Source organism: Saccopteryx bilineata, chromosome 3, assembly GCF_036850765.1.
Source record: "Saccopteryx bilineata isolate mSacBil1 chromosome 3, mSacBil1_pri_phased_curated, whole genome shotgun sequence".
NCBI classification, from domain to species: Eukaryota; Metazoa; Chordata; class Mammalia; order Chiroptera; family Emballonuridae; genus Saccopteryx; species Saccopteryx bilineata.
Genome location: NC_089492.1, coordinates 28805461 through 28826024, shown reverse-complemented (window position 1 = coordinate 28826024; position 20564 = coordinate 28805461). Strand labels below are relative to the sequence as shown.

Sequence of the window (20564 nt, the reverse complement as noted above, 5' to 3'; positions counted from 1 at the left end):
AGAATTAATGTAGTATAGCTTCTCATCCAACAAGAGCACAGTTCTAGAACATGTATTGATTGAAAATACATGTTCTTCAGGTTTGGTAATAAATCTGTTAAAGATAGGAGTGTAGCCACATTTCATTTCTGTATAGAATCATAAGTCGCCGAGCATTGCTGCGTTTTAGTTATCTGCTCCAGTAGAATTCTATTTTCCAACTTAAAAATGTCATTAATGATGGTTGTTTCCTATGTTTTATTTTCTAATCTTACTGTGTTTTATACATTAAAATACAATTAATATGAAAAAGTAAGTTCCAACAACAGGGATTGTATAGGAGTTTGTTTTGATTTAATCAATACTTTTATTATTTTAAGAATATCAGTGAGATCTTTTTCAGCAAAGAAAAGCATTTATTCTTTTTAATGTATCAAATTGATCTAATTTAAAACATATATTTGTGAACAAATTAATTAACTTCTAAATTTGTTGTTTGGTCCAACTAGATAAAAATGTCACTGTTTAGAACATAAAAACAATGAAGTCATTTTTTAAAATAATGGTAACCTATTTAGTGAAGCAAACACACACCAATGAAGTTATACTTTTTATTGTACGATTCTTTAAATTAAAATTTTAGTACTGAGGAAGTTTTCTTAATTATTTTTTGGCAAATTTTATGTTTACCATGAAAAAAATAATCCCACATGTTTCAAATAGCACACATAAAAAAAGCACACTATTTGGGTCACTTTAGTCTATCAGCAAAAATAAAATTTGCATGGAACAACCACCGTTTACACAGAAGTATGGGCTTATCATTCATTACCTTTCTTTATGTTCTGGATGAGAAAAATGTCTTCTTAAAGATAAAAAATCTTTTTATACAAAGGATGGTATTAGAGCATTCTTTGCCTTCTAAAATCCTAAGTTAAAACTTTAGCCCCCTTTTCTAAGGCTTAAAGTTTAATTTCTCTCAAAAGGCTAAAATTTCTGAAAGCATGTTGCAATTTTAAATTAATATGCTGTTGCTGTTTGCTTCTTTAGATTACTACAAGGGAAGACATCAATTCAAAGCAGGCTGCTCCAGTGAAAGCAGCAGACCTGGACTCAGAACCCTTCCGACCAAATCTGAGTGACCCCAGTGAACTCTTACTGCCAGATCAGATTGAGAAGGTAGGACACCCTCCTCTGTGTGCATTTCTGAGTAAAGTAGCTTTTTTTAGTAGTTTTGGAAATGAAGAAACAGGTTTACTGCTACTGGTCTTCCTCTCCCATGAAGAATAGTAAACACAATATAGCAAACTAGTATAATAAAAGCTACCAGGAGGTTTAGGTAAGCAAACATTTAAAAATTAACAATAGCAATTTAGATGAGCTATTACAGTAGCCAATGTTTAATTTCTTACTGTGTGCTAGTTACTTGCTTTATGTGGATTATTTTATGTAATTGTTAAAATATCTATGGGAGTTGAACACTTACAGGTGCCTTTTATAAGTGAAGAAACTTGGGCGTAGAGGTTAAGTAATTTGTTAAAGTCACACATATATGAAGTATTGAAGCTTGATTTCTAATGATAGTCTGCTTCTAGAGCCCATTATTTGAGAGGTTATTAATAATCAATCTAACAGTCAATTTAATATTTTTGTTAATTCAAGACAGAAGAGACTATAAGTAATTCATGTCTCTTGTCTCTGTTCTAATTTGTATCTTGTTCAGCGTGATTCTTTTCCTACTGGACAGTTTTATTATTTCATCCTAAGAAATATATAATTACTCTTTAAGCATCTCAGTATCTTGAAGAATGATGATTTCTACTGATATTTTTGTAGCCTACATTTTATAAAGTACCATTCAATTCTAACTGGCATTAGTATCTTACAAACTGACATAAGCTAACAAGTAAATTTTAACATTTTATTTTTCAAAGCTTACCAAGCATCTTCCACCAAGAACAATCGGCTATCCCTGGACTCTTGTCTATGGCACCGGGAAGCATGGCACCAGCTTGAAGACCCTGTATCGAACAATGACAGGTTTAGACACCCCAGTGCTGATGGTGATTAAAGACAGTGATGGACAGGTATGACAATAACTACACAGACACTTTGCCTTTCAAGAGATGATAGTAACAGTAACTTCTGGCATATTCTTTTGATTAAAATAATTTTATTAATACATTTGATTAAGTTTAACTGATAATTATTAAGTACTTTTAATATGCAGGGCAATGCTGACTGTTCAGAAGGTAGATATGAGCATGAATAACTTTTGGAGAGTTCCTGCCTCCAAAGGAATTATAGTAGAAAAGAACATTTAACTCTCACAGTGTCTCTAATGCCAAAAGCAAAATATATGCCAAGTGTTAAATACCTAGAAAAAAACAGAAGAGATACTTAGAGTAAGAGTTGTTCATATCTATTTGGGATAGATGAGAAGTGAGGTTCGCAGAAAGGGTGTAGGTAGTTTTTAAAGTTGAAGATAATTGGGCCCTTGCCAGTGATTCAGTGGATAGAGCATCAGCCCGGCACATGGTTTGATTCCCACTCAGGGCAAACGGGAAGAGACCATCTGCTTTTCCCCTTTCTCTCCCCTTACCCCTCCTGCAGCCAGTGGCTAGATTGGTTTGAGCATGGCCCCAGGCACTAAAAATAGCTCTGTCAGAGTGTGACAACCTAAGGCACTAAAAATAGCTTGGTACTGGTGCATTGACCCCAGATAGGGTTGCTGGGTGGATCCTGGTCAGAGCATATGCCTCACTGTCTCCCCTCCTCTCACCTCAAAAATAAATAAAGATAATTGTATGAGGATGATACCAAGAAATTAACAACAGATAAGCAAGAGAAACATTGGTGCATTACTAAAACAGCAAGTTCAGATCAGTTACCAATTACTCTCCTCTCATTACTGGAGAGTAATGAGAGAGTGAAATAGCAATACTAATTTTAAAAATAAATCAAAGCACTACTGCTAACACCTTTAGTGTGCTTACTGCACAAACTTGTCTAATCACTATATATGCATTATTTTAATTACCATATCTCCCCGTGTATAAGACATACCTTTTCCCCAAAAAAAATTTGGGGTCTAAAAACTGGCTGTGTCTTATAAAGTGGTTGTAGATTTTTTTACTTGCATTTCCTGCTTTTTCATGCTTGTTTTTGCACTCACTGTTGAAGACAGTGATTCATCATCAGACACAGATGAGGACAATCTAATGGATGGGAGTTTTGACAATGATGAGAAGTTGTATGAATTTTATAATGAATAAAACTTGAGTTAAATAACTTTATGTGATACCTTTTTATTTTCAAATTTTGGGCTCCAAAATTACGGTGTGTCTTATACATTGGGAAATACGGTAATTATCAGAGCCCTGTGAGATTGGTATTTTTATCATCTCTGTTTGAAGGATAAGTTAAATATGACTTAAGGAGTTGAATCAACTTTCTCAAGGTTATACAGCCAATAAAAGATATTTGCAGTAATGAAAATGAACTAATGTTACATACCTTAGCATAGGTAAGTGTCATAAACATAATATGAATTTAAACACTAAAGAATAACTTTCTAATGATTTCATTAATAGAAAGTTCATAAATGGGGGGAAAAATCTATAGTATTGTCAGGCCAGTGGCTTCCTTTGGGAGGGTTGAGGTTGGAGTGCAGAGGAAGCACAGGGGAAGTTTTGGAGTACTTGTAATATTCTGTTTCTTGTCTGAATGAAGGTGATGTGAGACTTAACTTTGTGATAATTCAAAAAGAGCTGTCTATTTATATTTTCTGTTTATACATATATACATAAATACCTTTAATAAGAAAGTCTATTTTAAAAATTAAGACTCTGAAAACAGAATGCCAGGAAAGATGGTGACTGCAGAGATCATTTGTCAAACCCTTTACATTCCATTTATGATGTAGAAACTTAGACCCAGAGCATTGAAAAGACTTGTCCAGGTCTCTTTATTCATTCAGTCTTTTTGAAAGGTATCTGCTGTGTGTCTTATACTATGTAAGACCCTGACCTTATAGGGCCAAGCAATTCAGATCCAAGGGCTGCCCTCATGGAGTTCAGTATCTAATGAAGAGAAGGATAGCATACTTTTTTAGAAGTTAATGTTTACCTTTACTGAAGGGATTTTGCCTCCTTGATTGCTACCCTCCCACAGCAGGATCTCTTATTTCACATTCACTGTGCATATAAGCCCTCCTGAAATGTGTGAGCTACTTTTTAACACTGCTTAATTATTATAATAAACATCTTTTTAGATGTTGAAACTAGGAAAAATCTCTTTTCTTCCTACCAATAAACTAATATGATTTGTACTTGGCATTAATATGAATTTTATAGCAACTGATTATGTTTCCTTTTTTTAAGTACAAATATACTGCTCACAAAAACTAGGGGGTATTTCAAAGTGAGTATGAAGCTACAAAATATCCTCTGATTTTTGTGAGCAGTATAGATAAAACTGTACTGATTATTTTTTAATTTTGTATCTAACTTAAACATATATAAGGGGACAATGTTTAATGAAACAAATTAATAGTCATATCCTTGAATATGCTTCTTTTATCCATAGGTTTTTGGTGCATTAGCATCTGAGCCATTTAAAGTGAGTGATGGCTTTTATGGTACTGGAGAGACCTTTGTTTTTACATTCTGTCCACAGTTTGAGGTAAGCAGAGTTATTCCAATATTCAGTTTATAAAGAGATGACATAATGAAAGGAACATGTACTTTGAAGTCTTGTGCACTTGCCTTTAACTCATTTCTGTTTTCTACTGAGTGAAAACAGCACTTTTTTGATAATTTTGAGCTTCAGTTTTTCTGTGGATAGAATGGGGACCATAAAATATAACAGAGTTGTTTAAAAATTAAATGAGACTCTTGGCTCTGGCTGGTTGGCTCAGTGGTGGAGCATTGGCCTGGCGTGTAGATGTGCTGGGTTCAATTCCCGTTTAGGGCACACAGGAGAAGCAATCATCTGCTTCTCTACCCCTTTATCTACCTCTTCTCTCTCTCTCTCTCTCCCCCCCCCCCTTTGCCTCCCATGGCCGTGGCTCTATTGGTTCGAGTGCATTGGCCCTGGGCGCTGAGGATGGCTCTATGGAGCCTCCACTTCAGATGCTAAAAGTAGCCCCATTGCAAGCATGGCCCCAGATGGACAGAGCATTGGCTCCAGATGGGGGTTGCCAGGTGGATCCTGGTCAGGGCACATGTGGGAGTCTGTCTCTCTGTCTAGTCTGTCTCCCCTCCTATCACTTGGAAAAGAAAAAAATAATAAATGAATGAATAAACAAATAAAATAAAAATGAAATGAGACTCTTAAATGTGTGCATGACACACATCATTGGCTAAGAAAGGATTATACCCCATGATCATTCTGTTTATGAACTGTCGTGAAATTTTTAGACACTTAATAACTAAATAAGCTTAATAATATACATCTTAAAAAGGTAAAGAATAAATTATTTGTGTTTAATTCAAAAGTTACTACCCAGTTTTTTTTCTTTATTGTAGCTTGACTAACTTAAATTGCATACAGTCTAATGCCAATCAGATCTGAAATATAAAGGTATACATGAATTTTAGTGAATGTGTGATTCTGTTTAAAACATTGAGTGCAACCCCAATTTCTCAGGTACGTTAGGTTCAGTATGGCAGACCTTTACTAAGAGAGGAAATGACAATCTTGAAAAAGAAATTAACAGATTTGATGAAAAAAAATCAGTGGTCTTTAGGAAAAATTTCTATAATAAACAAAATAGGAAGGATTTGATAGAACAATAGAAGCTTTTCTAACAAACTTGTACTACCTGGCCCACCAAAGTAGCCAGTTCTTTCCCCTTTCTTCCTTCATATAACCTATCAGCTCATGCTTACAGCCACCTGGAGGCTTCTTGTTGTTACAAAAAGTTAAGCTTCAGTTGTATTTAATCTCAAAACTTTTTATGCTGTTTCTACCTGATAACTGTTAAAATGTAACCAAATGTTATAGAACTATGAAAAGGTGACTGTTGAGGTTTATTTTATTGAAAACTATAATGCATATTTTGGAAAAACATGATAATGGCAAGCTGCTAAAAATTGCTGTTTGTATTAGGGTTAGGTCTCAAAGGGTTAGAAAAAATATTTAGGGGTATTGACATCTAGAAGTTTTCCCCTTGGATTTCTCAAGTATTTGTATGTTCTCACTTCTCTTTTTTTTTTTTTTTTTTTTTTTAATATTTTATTTATTGATTTTTAGAGAGAGGGGGGAGAGAGAGAGAGAGAGAGAAGGGGGAGGAGCAGGAAGCATCAACTCCCATATGTGCCTTGACCAGGCAAGCCCAAGGTTTCGAACCGGCAACCTCAGTTTTCCAGGTTGACGCTTTATCCCACTGTGCCACTACAGGTCAGGCTTCTCACTTCTCTTTAAAGAAATTGAAACTGGAAATCATAAACATGTGTTAGGGCCTTATATAAGAATGATGAGGCTCTGGCCAGTTGGCTCAGTGGCAGAGTGTCAGCCCCACATATGGATGTCCCAGGTTCAATTCCCGGTCAGGGCACACAGAAGAAGCACCTATCTGCTTTTCCACCCCTCCCTCATCACGCTTCTCTCTGTCTCTGTCTCTGTCTCTGTCTCTGTCTCTCTCTCTCTCTCTCTCTCTCTCATCTCTTCCTGCAGCCATGGCTCGATTGAGCAAGTTGGCCCCAGGCGCTAAAAAATGGCTCTGGTTGCAATGGAGCAAGGGCCTCAGATTGGCAGAGCATTTCTCCCTAGAGGGCTTGCCAGGTAGATCCTGGCCAGGGCGCATGTGGGAGTCTTTCTCAGCCTACCCTCCTTTCACTAAAATGATAATAATAATAATAATAATTAAATAAATGCTGCTGCTGATGATGATAGTCAAATATATACCCAAAAAGATGACATTGAATCTATACCAAATATAATATTGTCAAATTAATGTACATTTTTGTTTAACGTTAAAAATCAGTGACCATCCATATCTGTGTTTTAAACTGATTTTCTATTTTCTTCAGCTACTTTCATTAACCATATAATTTTTAATATGTGTATAGTCAGAAAAGAGATATATGCAAAGAGATTGTAAGATTTGAGGAATTAGAATTGAATATGTTCCAGTAGATCATGAGCTTTTAAATTTAGTCAAACACTGAAACCCAGAGCACCATAACCTTCTGCCCAAACTTTTTGTTCTTGTTCGTATTTCTCTTAATATCCGTCTAGGCTTTGCTAACTAGCTGGGATTTAGGAGAACTAACTCTGTTTTGTGACCATTTTCATTTGCATACTTAAAGCTTCATGCTTTGTTTTATTTCTGTAGGTCTTTAAGTGGACAGGAGATAATATGTTTTTTATCAAAGGAGACATGGATTCCCTCGCTTTCGGTGGTGGAGGGTAAGTCTCAACATTTCATCATGAGATTAAGAAAATTTAAAATTTTATTTGTGTTATTTATAAAATGTTACCATTGGAAAATTTTGACCCTAGAATCCCAATTTATATATCATAACTAAGAAAATATAATTTATTTGCAAAAAGGTCTATAAGTGAAGTATTTGAAACCATTGGTAGAATATTTATTTATTCATTTTAAAATGCTATTTAGTAGATTATCTTTTGATTAAAACCCATCCTGTTATTAGAGTACAACAACTCCTTAGTATTTTTTTTTTTTTTTGTATTTTTCTGAAGCTGGAAACAGGGAGAGACAGTCAGACAGACTCCCGCATGCGCCTGACCGGGATCCACCCGGCACGCCCACCAGGGGCGATGCTCTGCCCCTCTGGGGCATTGCTCTGCCGTGACCAGAGCCACTCTAGCACCTGGGGCAGAGGCCAAGGAGCCATCCCCAGCACCTGGGCCATCTTTGCTCCAATGGAGCCTTGGCTGCGGGAGGGGAAGAGAGAGACAGAGAGGAAGGAGCGGGGGGTGGAGAAGCAAATGGGCGCTTCTCCTGTGTGCCCTGGCCGGGAATCGAACCCGGGTCCCCCGCACGCCAGGCCGACGCTCTACCGCTGAGCCAACCGGCCAGGGCCAACGCCTTAGTATTTGAAAAAGAAATATACTAATATCTTAGGATATATCCAGTTTTCAAATATCTAGTGGTTTGTTATTTCTTCCGATGTATATACAAAAAAGGCCCAGTTGTTTTCATGTTATTCTACCGTGGAGACTATTTGGACATTCTACCGTTGGGACAATAATAGAGGTTGGTTTTTTTTTTTGTAAAAAGTTTTAGTGACTCCTCCAACCTCAAGTTTTCAAGGTTTTAATTCTTGTTTGTTTTGTTTTTAATAGTATGACTTAATTAGTGATTTGAGCCTGACCAGGCAGTGGTGCATTGGATAGAGCTTTGAACTGGGATGCAGAGGACCCAGGTTTACAACCCCGATGTTGCCGGTTTGAGCACAGGCTCATCTGGCTTGAGTGTAGGGTCACTGGCTTGAGCATGGGGTCACTGGCTTGAGCGAGCTGGCTTGAACCCAAGGTCTCTGGCTTAAGCAAGGGGTCACTCGCTTGGCTGTAGCCCCCCAACCCCCCCCCCCCCCACAGTCAAGGCACATACGAGAAAGCAATCAATGAACAACTAAGGTGCCACATCAAAGAGTTAATGCTTCCCATCTCTCTTCCTTCCTGTCTGTCCCTATCTGTACTTCTCTCTGTCCGTCTCTGTCTCTGTCAAAAAATAATAATAATTAGTGATTTGATTTGATTCTTTTGACAGAGCAAGCACTATGAGAAACTTTGTTGTCTTATTCTGGTATCCCAGCTTCATTTATGATGTTTGGAGGTAGCTTGCTCTACTCCCTCCCAGCCTTGACTTCTCAAATGGTACTTAGCAAACAAATACCAGCTTCTTTTTTTGCTGTTTCTCTCTATCTTTCAACATCAGACATATGTTTGCTAAATAATCCCCAAATTTATACAAGTGTTTTCTCATGGTTGAGGATATTCATTCAGGCCACAGGGTCTTATTATCCTTTAAGAATATTCATCATTTTGAGTGATTCTAGCAAATTCTGTCACTACTGTCTATAGAAAGGTGTTTGGAAGACATGATTTCAGTGAATAATAAGTAACCATGATTAGTTTTTGTATAGACTTCTGTAGAGGACATAACCAGGTAACTAAAAACTATGTTATCTTGCCTGACCAGGCAGTGCCACAGTGGATAGAGCATCGGACTGGGACACAGAGGACCCAGGTTTGAAACCCTAAGGTCACTGGCTTGAGCACAGGCTCATCCTCCTTGAGCGCAGTCTCACTAGCTTGAGCGTGGGATCATTTGCTTGAGCGTGAGATCATAGACATGAACCCACGGTCACTGGCTTGAAGCCCAAGGTCGTGGCTTGAGCGCGGGGTCACTCGGTCTGCTGTAGCCCTCCGGTCAAGGCACATAGGAGAAAGCAATCAGTGAATAACTGAGGTGCCTCAATGAAGAATTGATGCTTCTTACTTCTCTCCCTTCCTGTCTGTCTGTCCCTCTCTGTTTCTCTCTGTCTCTTTCACAAAAACAAAACACAACTGACTATGTTATCTTTAGTTGTTGGAATTGGAATCAGCACATAACGTTTACATGTTCCAGTTGCACCTTTTGTTTTTTGGTGGGGAGGTACAGTCATTCAGCCCTACCAAAATGGTAGTCTAACATGTGATTTTGTTAACTCTCCAGGGAGGTCTCACAAGCAAACAGCTTATAATTTTAAGCTGTTGTGGGTGCCTTGAGTCTTTGAAAATAACATACAGGTATCAGTAGTTGTCAGCCGGAACTTGATTTTAATTATACACCACCATACCAGCAAACTAAACTAACCTTTGGCTAATTTGATAATAAATGAAAACAAGTTACTGTCTTTAAAGAAAAGAGTACAGGCTCAGAAAATTGGAGCTGCAGGAACTTGATATTCCAGAATTCCAAATAGTCTAGAAGAAATTAAAATTGTAATGCAGATAGACTGAACGTAGCCTTTGGAATCAGATTCCAACTTCAACATACAGTACGTGTGGGACCTTGAGCAACTTAAGTCTGATGTTTCCTAAACTGTGAATTAGAGATTGAACCCTTATCATTATTAACCCTACATTTTATTATAGATAATGTGGAACTTGTCTGCCTCTGAGAAACTCACGTTAAAGATAGGGTGAGGCAAACATAGATTTCTAGTTGTTTGTAGATTATACAGCAGTGAATGAATAATAATATAGGGATAAACTGTGTTTCACATATTCACAACAGTAGGCCTGCATTTGTGCCACCTATGGTCCTCTGGTCTGGGCTGCAGAGGCCCACAGTTTTTGAGCTGTTCTAACTGAACTGTGAGGTTTTAATTTGGTTGAGTTGTTTATTTTTATTGTTTATTTGCTTGTTTTTAACAAGTCATGTTGCAAACTGCCTAACCAGGTCAGACATCAGACATTGTGGTTTTTCTGTCATTCTTTTTCTTTTTTTAACATTACCTAAGTTATATATCATTGATATATCCTATGAAATCTGCTTTTTATCACTCATTTTTTGTCATCTTTATTTTGAAATGACTGACAAGAAATCTTACACCATTCATAAAAGTAGGTTTTATACTTGTGAGCACATGAAACACAGAGTTTATTCTTAAATTTTTATTCATTAATTATTATATTATTTTCCATGTGGACAACTGTAAACCTAATTTTGCCACATCTTGTATATTAAAACCATAGAATTAAGAGAAACCCATAATACCAGCCAAAGAATTACAGAGCAGTACTTGTCTCACAAGTTAATTCTATATGAAGTTAATTTTAGAGCTTTCATTTTATTCCTTGATCTGTATAGTAATAGTGATTTTATAATGGATATTAACAAAACAAAATTACCTTGTATCAGTGTGGAAAAGAATAGAGGTTTGGAAAATTTAAATATTTTAGAATTGTTGGTTATTGAAATGTCTCATTTAAATTATTTCACAGCCTCTTCAGTTATTATTTTACAAGTCGGGGCATAAAGATTAAGAGGTTATTGTTAAAACTGTTCCGTGTATTGCAGGGGAGAATTTGCCCTTTGGCTGGATGGAGATCTCTACCATGGAAGAAGCCATTCCTGTAAAACATTTGGGAATCATACACTTTCTAAGAAAGAAGATTTCTTTATTCAAGACATTGAAATCTGGGCTTTTGAGTAAATATAATGCTGTCTTGCAGGATAATGGCCCAAACTTGACATGGACAAGCATTGTTTGGAAAGTTCAGGAAGCAATACAGTGTAACATGTTTCTTGTGCTTTAAAATTAGTCTGTATCACCATTTATTAGTATAATTTTGGAATTTATTTTTAAAATCATGTTTCTGTCCCAGCATTCTTTAGGTTTAGACCCCAGTATGGGTCCATGCAGTATAAAACCTTGGGTTTTGTCAAAATTTGGCAGCATTTTGTTCATAATGCTCATTTCCAATCTGCAATCTCTTAGTCTCCTAAAAGGATGGTGCTCTTTTGTTAAACCTGTTTGGTTTATTATTTTTAAAACTGTATTGATTGTTTTACTAGATCAGTCTAATTAGGGCATCGAGGAAATGAAGACTAAATACTGCGATTTCCATGAGGTTGGCACAGGTGAATGTTAAACATGCTCGACTTAGTCATTCTTAAGAAGGAAAAAACATGCCAAAATAATGCATGCTCCACAGACCCCGAGTTCTAGGTTTACTTCACACCACATTCTCAGTACTAATTTTGCAGGTCGTCTCAGTTTCATTTCAATGAAAATGAAATTTGAGAAGAATTCTGGTTGAAATAGACTTCAGTGCACATGATCTGCAGGTTTGGGCCTATGCTTTCAGCATCGAATTAACTGATAAAGAGTTATAAAATGACAAAGGAGAATGAGAACTTGACAATTCTACTGGATTTATTAATATTCTACTTATATATTCATAGCTTAGCAGGGCATTATAAGTACAAAAACTATGAAACAGATGCATATTTCTTTCAACGTTTGTATCAGGTATACTGTTTTATAGTTCTTTTGTTTTAGCCTTATTGCACACCAACTCCCAAAATGTAGGTTCCTATTCAAGAGGAAAAAAAATTGTGATATTTTTTGAGTGGTATATGTTATTAGTTACCATTAGCATTTGCTGTTATAAAAGGGCAATGATAATAGTAGACAATATTGTAACTCTGTAGACTTGTTGAATATGCAAACTTACTGTCACGTGACCTCAAAAAAAAAGATAGAATATACTAGTAGTTCTTATCCTCTTTTGTAGGAAACCAGTAATATAAGCCATTACTTCAATAATTCATCAGTTAATTTCAAAGCTTCATGTTATGCAAACAAAATCCTGCTGTTATACATGTGACAGTGACTTTGTGCTGAAATTTCAGCTATTCCAGATAAACATTATTGTATATTGATTAAGATAATTGTATATTATCTTGTAAATTAATGTTTAAAGGTAGTTTGTTCTTATAGAAAGTGTTGATTGCCAGGTTGCTTATAGCACTTTAAATTATTCTAAAAATGAAATTATAAGCCAAATATGTTGGTTTAAGTAGTTTTAGTTGTATAGCACTTGAATATATTTAGACCTTTTGAAAATTTAATTATCTAAAGAAAGCATAATGCTAATGGTAAAGAAAAGCTGATGTTCTATTTAATATGCTATTGCTGAATATGACTAGAAATGCAGGGCATCGTTTTCTTGTCTATGTAAAGCTCTCACTATAACTTAGTAACAGGATATAGATTAAATGTTTACAAATAGGGAATTGTAAATACATATATTGGGTTTCCCCCCATTGGTCTTCCACAGCAGTATTATTGTCTTTGTGGAGTTGACTAATAAAAAAAAAAATCCTGTATTGGATTTCAATTACAATAAGGTCATAGTGGTGTATACCAAATAAAATTAAATACATAAATACAAACTTGAGTTCGGATTTATTAAAAATCAATTTATTTTTTATATCTAAGAAGTCTGATTAAACATATTACTATCTTTTAGATGTAAAAACGCTTCTAATGACGGTGGTGGAGGTGGTAGTGATGGAGGAATGCTTTCAAATAGGGAGCAACATAGTTTTAAAAATGGGGGAGTAAGAGGGCACTTGACATATAGAAAAGTGCAAGTAATTTGATACTTTTACATTATATTTTGTTTTGTTTTTTTGATGAGGAGTGCATAGTGAGGTATGACTAATGTCATAAAGAGGTTTGTTGCTGTGTGCAGTGCCAAGAAATTATTTTTTTATTTCATAGGAGTAATTAAGAAAATGTGAGTAGAGGAATGACATAATCAAATTTGCACTTTATGAATATGTCTGAAAATAGATTGGTGGAGAGAAAAACTAGAGACAAGCCCCATTGTCAAGTCCAGTGGGAAAATATTGAGGCCTGAAGAAGAATAGAAGCAGTGGTGATGAAAGAAGAGGCATAGATTTGAAAGAGATTTAGGGAGTAGGAGAGGTATGCCTTCATCCTGCACCCTACCCCTCCAGCACTGCACCTTTCCTTCCCATCCAGTCCTTTCCAGTCTGGGATTCCGGCCGCCGTTCAACCGGTACGCATTCTGACTCCCTTCCCGTGTGAGTCCTTGCCCAGGCTTTGCCCCCACCTCCCAACCCCAGACCACCAGGCAAGACTCTGCCCTGGAGTCAATTGTCCCGAAGGAGCATGGTTTTGGCTCAGGAAACTGCTTCCTTGGCAGTAGAACTGAATTTCTGAAGACTGTTCTTCAAAAATCTTCAGATTCTCTACTTCTGCTAAAATGTCTTTGAAATTTAAAAATGCAAAACAGATCAAAGGCCTTGATAGTAATGAGTGAATTGAATTTACCAAGTTGGCCACAGACCCCCTCTGTTGTAATCTTGGCAAGGCCTTCCAGATATATCCCCTCCTATGTATGTTAAAGAATTATCAAAGATTGCTTATTCATCCATCACTTGTGAAAGGTCTATCTTGCTTGTATGAAAAGATTTAGCAAAGTCAAATCGATCCAAATAAAGAAATTCTTGTGACAGTAGGATCATATGGCTCTCTTTTTAATGCCATTCAAGGATTAATTGATGAGTGAGATGAAGTCATAATAATAGTACCTAAGAGGAACTCCAGGTAATTGCTAACCATTACATCACATGTGACACACTGCATCAGTAGTGAACTTTATGAATGGCTTGTACATACTGGAAAGAAGCACTTTAAAAGAGCTACTTTTCCAGGTATGTGGGAGAGAACAGTAACCATAGGAAGTGCTGGAAGGACTTGCAGTGTAACCAGCTAGAAGTTTGGCTGGTCCATTGGTCCTAATCATTTAATAAAACGTTTATGGACAGTTCAACAAAACAGCATTTATATCTACGCAACTCCTTTACAAAAAGCCTTGGCTCAAGCTTTTTGGATTGATGTCAAACATATGAATGACGTAGAATGTTACTTTAATTCTTTGCCAGATGAGTTAGAAGTGAAAAGAGATCTGATGGGCACATTTACTTGAAAGTGCTGGCCTAAAACCTGTAGTTTCCTAATGGGGGCAGCTCTGTCATTGCCGATGTGTCTTTGCTAGTTGCAGACCTCTCTGATGTAAAGAACAATGATGAACTTCATGAAGAGGCATCTGTGAAATGGATAACTAAAAATAAATAGTCACCCATCCCAGTTTCAGCATTCTGGAACAAAGAGACCAAATTACAGTGTGAGAAGTTTGAGCAATTTTGCTTCATTAAAATGCTGAAGAAATGGTCAGGGCGCGGAAGAGGCAGAGGAGCCGTGCACAGTGCTTTAATGTTTCTGTTGGATGGCCTAGTGAGGAACTGGTACCAGTACATCAAATTGGATGTTTCCGTACAAATCAAATTTAAAGAAATATTCCATCATTTTTTTTAAAAAGTTCATTCCTAACAATGTTCAGGAGATCTGAGTTGTTTTTGTTTTTTATTTTTTATCAGTTGAAATGTATCAAAACCCCTTCCACTACCATTTGATAGGAGTCAGTATAGCATTTTGAGTAAGAACTCTGAGATGCTAGTTCTTGCTTCACCTCTCTGTGCTTCACTTTCCTCATAAACTGAATAAAAATAACACCTACTTAATAAAGGAGTTAGGATGAACAGGTTTTGGTTATTGAATGTCAGAAAGACTTAAGGATACCTGTCAGGTATTTTACTTACAAACTGGGTATATTATTTTTTTCCTACTTACTGAATTTATTGGGGTGACACTAGTTAACAAAATTATACAGGTTTCAGGTGCACAATTCTACAGCCCATCTCTGTGCACTATATTGTATGTTCCCCCCAAGTCACGTCTGTCCATTGTCATAATCATTCCCCCTACTCCTTCCTCACCTCCCCTCCCAGCAGTCACCACACTGATGTTTGTGTCCATGAGGGTTTTCTCTTCTTTTAATTTTTTTTATTATTATTTTTTTAATTTTTTTTTTTTTGTATTTTTCTGAAGCTGGAAACAGGGAGGCAGTCAGACAGACTCCCACATGCGCCCGACCGGGATCCACCCGGCACACCCACCAGGGGGCGATGCTCTGCCCATCCAGGGCGTCGCTCTGTTGCTACCAGAGCCACTCTAGCTCCTGAGGCAGAGGCCATGGAGCCATCCCCAGCGCCCAGGCTGTCTTTGCTCCAATGGAGCCTCGGCTGTGGGAGGGGAAGAGAGAGACAAAGAGGAAGGAGAGGGGGAGGGGTGGAGAAGCAAATGGGCGCTTCTCCTGTGTGCCCTGGCCGGGAATCGAACCTAGGACTTCCATACGCCAGGCTGACGCTCTACCAAGAGCCAACCGGCCAGGGCTCTTTTTTTATTTTTTGCTCAATGCCTCCAGCCCTACTCAGACCCTCAACCTCCCCTCTCCCCAACAGCTGTCAGCCCACTCTCTGTGAATGAATCAGACTCTTTTGCTCCTTAGTTCATTTGATTCATTAGATTCCACATTTAAGTGAAATCATATGGTGTTTGTCTTTCTCTCACTGGTTTGTTTCTCTTAGCATCATGCTCTTCAGATTCATCCATGCTTTTGTAAAGGGTAAGATTTCTTTCTTTACAGCCAAGTAGTATTCTGTTGTGTAAATGCACCACAGCTTTTAATCCAATCATCTGCTGATGGAAGCCTGGGCTGCTTCCAGATCTTGGCTAAGGGAGGACTTCTGATAATTGCTTTTGAGGCGAGCATGATTTAACATGAAAACTTGACAGTTTTTCAAAAAAGTAAAATTCCAGAACAGTCTTACCATCAGTAATTACTTTAAACGTAAGTGGATTAAATGCTCTAATCAAAAGACATAGAGTGGCTGAATGGATAAGAAGACATATACATGGTACCTACAAGAGACCCACTTCAGATCGAAAGACTCAAAGGAAAGGGACAGAAGAAAATAATTCATACAAATGCAAGTGGGGCAGGGGGAGCTGTAGTAGCAGTACTAAAGAAAGATCCATCCGTTCCACTGCTGGTTGTTTATCTGAAGAAACCCAAACACTATCTTGAAAAGATATGTGCATCCTTGTGTTTATTGCAGCATTATTTACAATAGCCAAGATATGGAAGCAGCCTCAGTGTCCATCGATAGATGAGTGGATGAAGAAATGGTGCATATATACAACAGAGTACTACTCAGCCGTAAAAAAGAATGAAATCTTGACATTTGCAACAACATGGATGGACCTAGAAGATATGCTAAATGAGATGTCAGATAAAGACAAATACCATAATTTCACTTCTATATTGAATCTAAAAAGCAATAACTGAACAGACAATCTCATAGATACAGAGGGCAAACTGATAGTTGCCAGATGGGAGGGGGCTCACGTGTTGGGTAGGAAAGAGGAAGGAATTAAGCTGTGCAGAATGCCAGTTATAAAAATCATGGGGATAGAAAGTACTGCGTAGGTAATAGAGCCAAGGTAATAGGATGTCAGATGGGTGCTAGACTTATCAGGGTGGTCAGCTTGTAAATTATATAAATGTCTAATCACTATATTGTACACCTGAAACATAATACTGTGTGTCAGCTGTAATTGAAAAAATACTTAAAAATACAAAAAAAAATATGATCTCTATAGAAACAAAAGAAGCAACTGATTAATTTTATTGCCAATTTATGATTAACAGCTCTCTGCTAACTAGGAAAGAAGGGATCCTTCTAACTGTTTAAAAATTATCCTTGAGACATGTATATAGGAAGCATCATCTTTAACAGTGAGTATTGAAAGTGTATTCCCAGAGATGAATAAAACCTGATAATGATCATTGCTGTCACCACTTCTATTTAACATGGTTCTGGAAGTCACAATCAATGCAGTAAAGCAAGAAAAAGAAAAGGTATAAGAATTAGGACAGAAGAATTTTAAATGTCTTTGTATATGACATGATTGTGGACATAGGAAATTCCAAAAAGATCAAACTGTTAGAATTAATTGATTTTTAAGGTCCATAAATACAAGTTCAATATCTTTAAAAAAGAATAAAAACCTTTCACTTTTTATGTTCAAAGAACAATTAAAGAATGAAGCTTAAAATATTATCATTTATAATACCATTGAAAATACTGACTGTAGGACAAAAAGAAAACACCTATCAAAGAAGAATATTCTTTATTGGAAGACAATAGTGAGAGATGCCAGTTCTCCAAAATCATTTTGTATCAGCAATGAAAGTCTCAGCTAGGTTTATTTTTGTGGGAATTAAGCTGGCTTTATAATTTTTATGGAAATGTAAAGCAAAGAATAGCTAAGACAACACTGAAGAATGAGGCTGTCATCTTTAAATAGCAGATATCGTGATCTATTAAAAAAACTGAGTAAGACAATGTGGTATTGGTTAAAGAATATACAAAGGAATGAATCAAAATTGAGAGTCCAGAAATGAAGTACTTTTTTCAAAGGATGTCGCTGCTGCTTATGGAGAGGATGATTTTTCAGTAAGTGGCACTGGATTAATTGGATGTGTGTAGAACAGAAAATCTTGACCTACCTCGCACCACACATAAAAATTAATTACGGATTGTGTATCTAAGTGTGAAAGGTAAAGCAGTACTGTTATTCATTTTAAAATATGGAATATTTTTGTGATCTAGGATACACGTACGCTTTTTTTTAATTCATTTTAGAGGAGAGAGAGAAGCAGGAAGTAACTCCCATATGTGCCTGACCAGGCAAGCCCAGAGTTTTGAACCGACAACCTCAGCGTTCCAGGTCAATGCTTTATCCACTGCACCACCACAGGCCAGGTCACACATACACTTAAATGGAACACAAAACCACTATTTATAAAGGAAAAAATTATACCCTACATTACAATTTTAAGAGCTGTTCATCAAAAGCATTAAAAGTAAAAAATGAGTGGAAGTTTTTTGTAATACACAGATTTAATGAAGGTCTCATACACAATATATAAATGACTGCAAATCAAAGTGCAGAAGAAAAGACAAAACTGGCAATTCCTCAGAACAAAAGTAGCCTATAACTACTATACTGCTCACAAAAATTAGGGGATATTTCAAAATAAATAAGTGATAAAATATCCCCTAACTTTTGTGAGTGGTATATTTTGAAAGACAATGTGAAATTTAACATTTAGGAATACTTTTTTAGAAGTATGTACTAAAGGTGAGCATTTGACCAGCAAATTTAACTCTTTGGTACATATGCAATGGTACTGTGTGTATTTGTTTATCAAGGAGACATGTACTAGAATGTTTACAGTACTATTTTCTCTTTCTCTCCTCTCCCCAGCATCTCCCCCACTGCACACACCTACCTACCTGTGATTTTGCTGAGACTAACTCTGTTACACTGGACGTAAATATGGGCATGTATCTCCTAAAAACAAGGATATCCTTTTAGTACCACAGTACAGTGATCAAATTCAGGCAGTTTAACATCATACAGTTCTATGTTTAATATGCAATCCATTTTTTAATTTTGCCAATGGTCCTAATGATACCCTTTGAAACATTTTTTCTGTTCCATGATCCATCCAGGAAACTTCGTTGCGTTTAGTTCTATCTCTATGACCTGTAAGCTGGAAGAGTTCATTACGTCACTTCTGTTTTATGATTGATATATTTGAAGAGTTCAGGGTTGAGTCAATGTGGATTTGTCTGAATTTTTCACATATTTACATTCACCTTAAGCATCTGGGACAGCAAAACCACAGAAGTGATATTCTGTCCTCTGCTTCATATTAGGATGCACGTAATAACTGTTTATCCCCTTATTGGTGGTGACTTTGAGTGTTAATCAAGGAAGTGTCTCCCAAGTTTCTCCACTCTCTCTATTTTTCCTTCTGTAATTAATTTGGCATGTGTGGGAGCTATTTTGATACCCTAGATATCTAAGTTATCAATTCTAAGTATACATTGAGATATATACATTGAGGATTTTGGTATACATTGAGGATTCTTGTCTGAATTACTAAAATGGTTGCAAAATAATTGTTCTTCCCACCACATTTATTATTTGGCTTTTCCTTTCTCCATCATTTAAGAATATCTCTTATTAGTATGGACTGATGGGTTACTTTCTTAAATTCAAAATCTTCTATAATCCATTTGTGTACTAGATTTAACCAGTGGGAACCCAATCAAGCTGGCTTCTGTGCATGTCTGTAAACGCTTGCTTCTGGTTCAATAAGATGTTCCAGATTTATAGGTAGTTTCTACAACCCAATCCTAGAATTAGTCACTTAAGTAGACATGTTTCCTTTTAAGGAGACGAGCACTTTGAAATCTGGGTGTTAGCTTGTTGCTGGCTTGTTGCTGCTGGGGTGGGATTGCTTCTAGGGCCTTCAGGAGACAGAGGTAGGAAATAAATGCACATGTCATAAATGCACACTGATGCCTCTAATTCCAATTTAGCATTGCAGATTCTTCCTTGTCTTCCTTTATTCCATATTTGTATGTCTTTTCTTCCACAGTGATGACATCAGTATATTTACTCATTTCCTTAATCTGATGACATACATGATAGAATTGTACACCCATATTAAGTAGATTTTAATATTTATTTGTAGTTTTTTGTTTTTAGATTGAAGGCATTTAATCAAATTATTGTATTCGAAAGTCATGTACATTTCATTTTTCTTGTGTGCTTATTTTAATCATTTGAGATAGAACTACATTTATTATCTTTGTACCCAATTTTTATTTTTTTCATATTTACTTAAGCTTTACTTTTTGTATATGTCACTATTTTTTAATTTTTTTTTTTTTTCATTTTTCTGAAGCTGGAAACAGGGAGAGACAGACTCCTGCATGCGCCCGACCGGGATCCACCCAGCACGCCCACCATGGGGCGACGCTCTGCCCACCAGGGGACGATGCTCTGCCCATCCTGGGCATTGCCATGTTGCGACCAGAGCCACTCTAGCGCCTGAGGCAGAGGCCACAGAGCCATCCCCAGCGCCCGGGCCATCTTTGCTCCCATGGAGCCTCGGCTGCGGGAGGGGAAGAGAGAGACAGAGAGGAAAGCGCGGCGGAGGGGTGGAGAAGCAAATGGGCGCTTCTCCTATGTGCCCTGGCCGGGAATCAAACCGGGTCCTCCGCACGCTAGGCCGACGCTATACCGCTGAGCCAACCGGCCAGG

The 20564-nt window shown here is 36.9% G+C and overlaps 1 protein-coding gene and 1 pseudogene across 12 annotated transcripts in view; both read left to right on the top strand.

Moving 5' to 3' along the window:
• OXR1 (oxidation resistance 1) overlaps positions 1 to 11377 on the top strand; it is a 535173-nt gene extending 523796 nt beyond the window's left edge. For all 12 annotated transcript variants that reach the window (XM_066265827.1, XM_066265822.1, XM_066265824.1 and 9 more), the window contains 5 exons: positions 1030 to 1158; positions 1914 to 2066; positions 4567 to 4662; positions 7319 to 7392; positions 11021 to 11377. In XM_066265827.1, the coding sequence (XP_066121924.1) occupies positions 1030 to 1158; positions 1914 to 2066; positions 4567 to 4662; positions 7319 to 7392; positions 11021 to 11156 (588 nt within the window). In that variant the 3' untranslated portion in view covers positions 11157 to 11377. The remainder of the gene's footprint in view (positions 1 to 1029; positions 1159 to 1913; positions 2067 to 4566; positions 4663 to 7318; positions 7393 to 11020) is intronic.
• Positions 11378 to 11544: 167 nt separating this feature from the next.
• LOC136329745 (kynurenine--oxoglutarate transaminase 3 pseudogene) lies at positions 11545 to 14830 on the top strand (annotated as a pseudogene).
• Positions 14831 to 20564: the final 5734 nt, after the last annotated feature.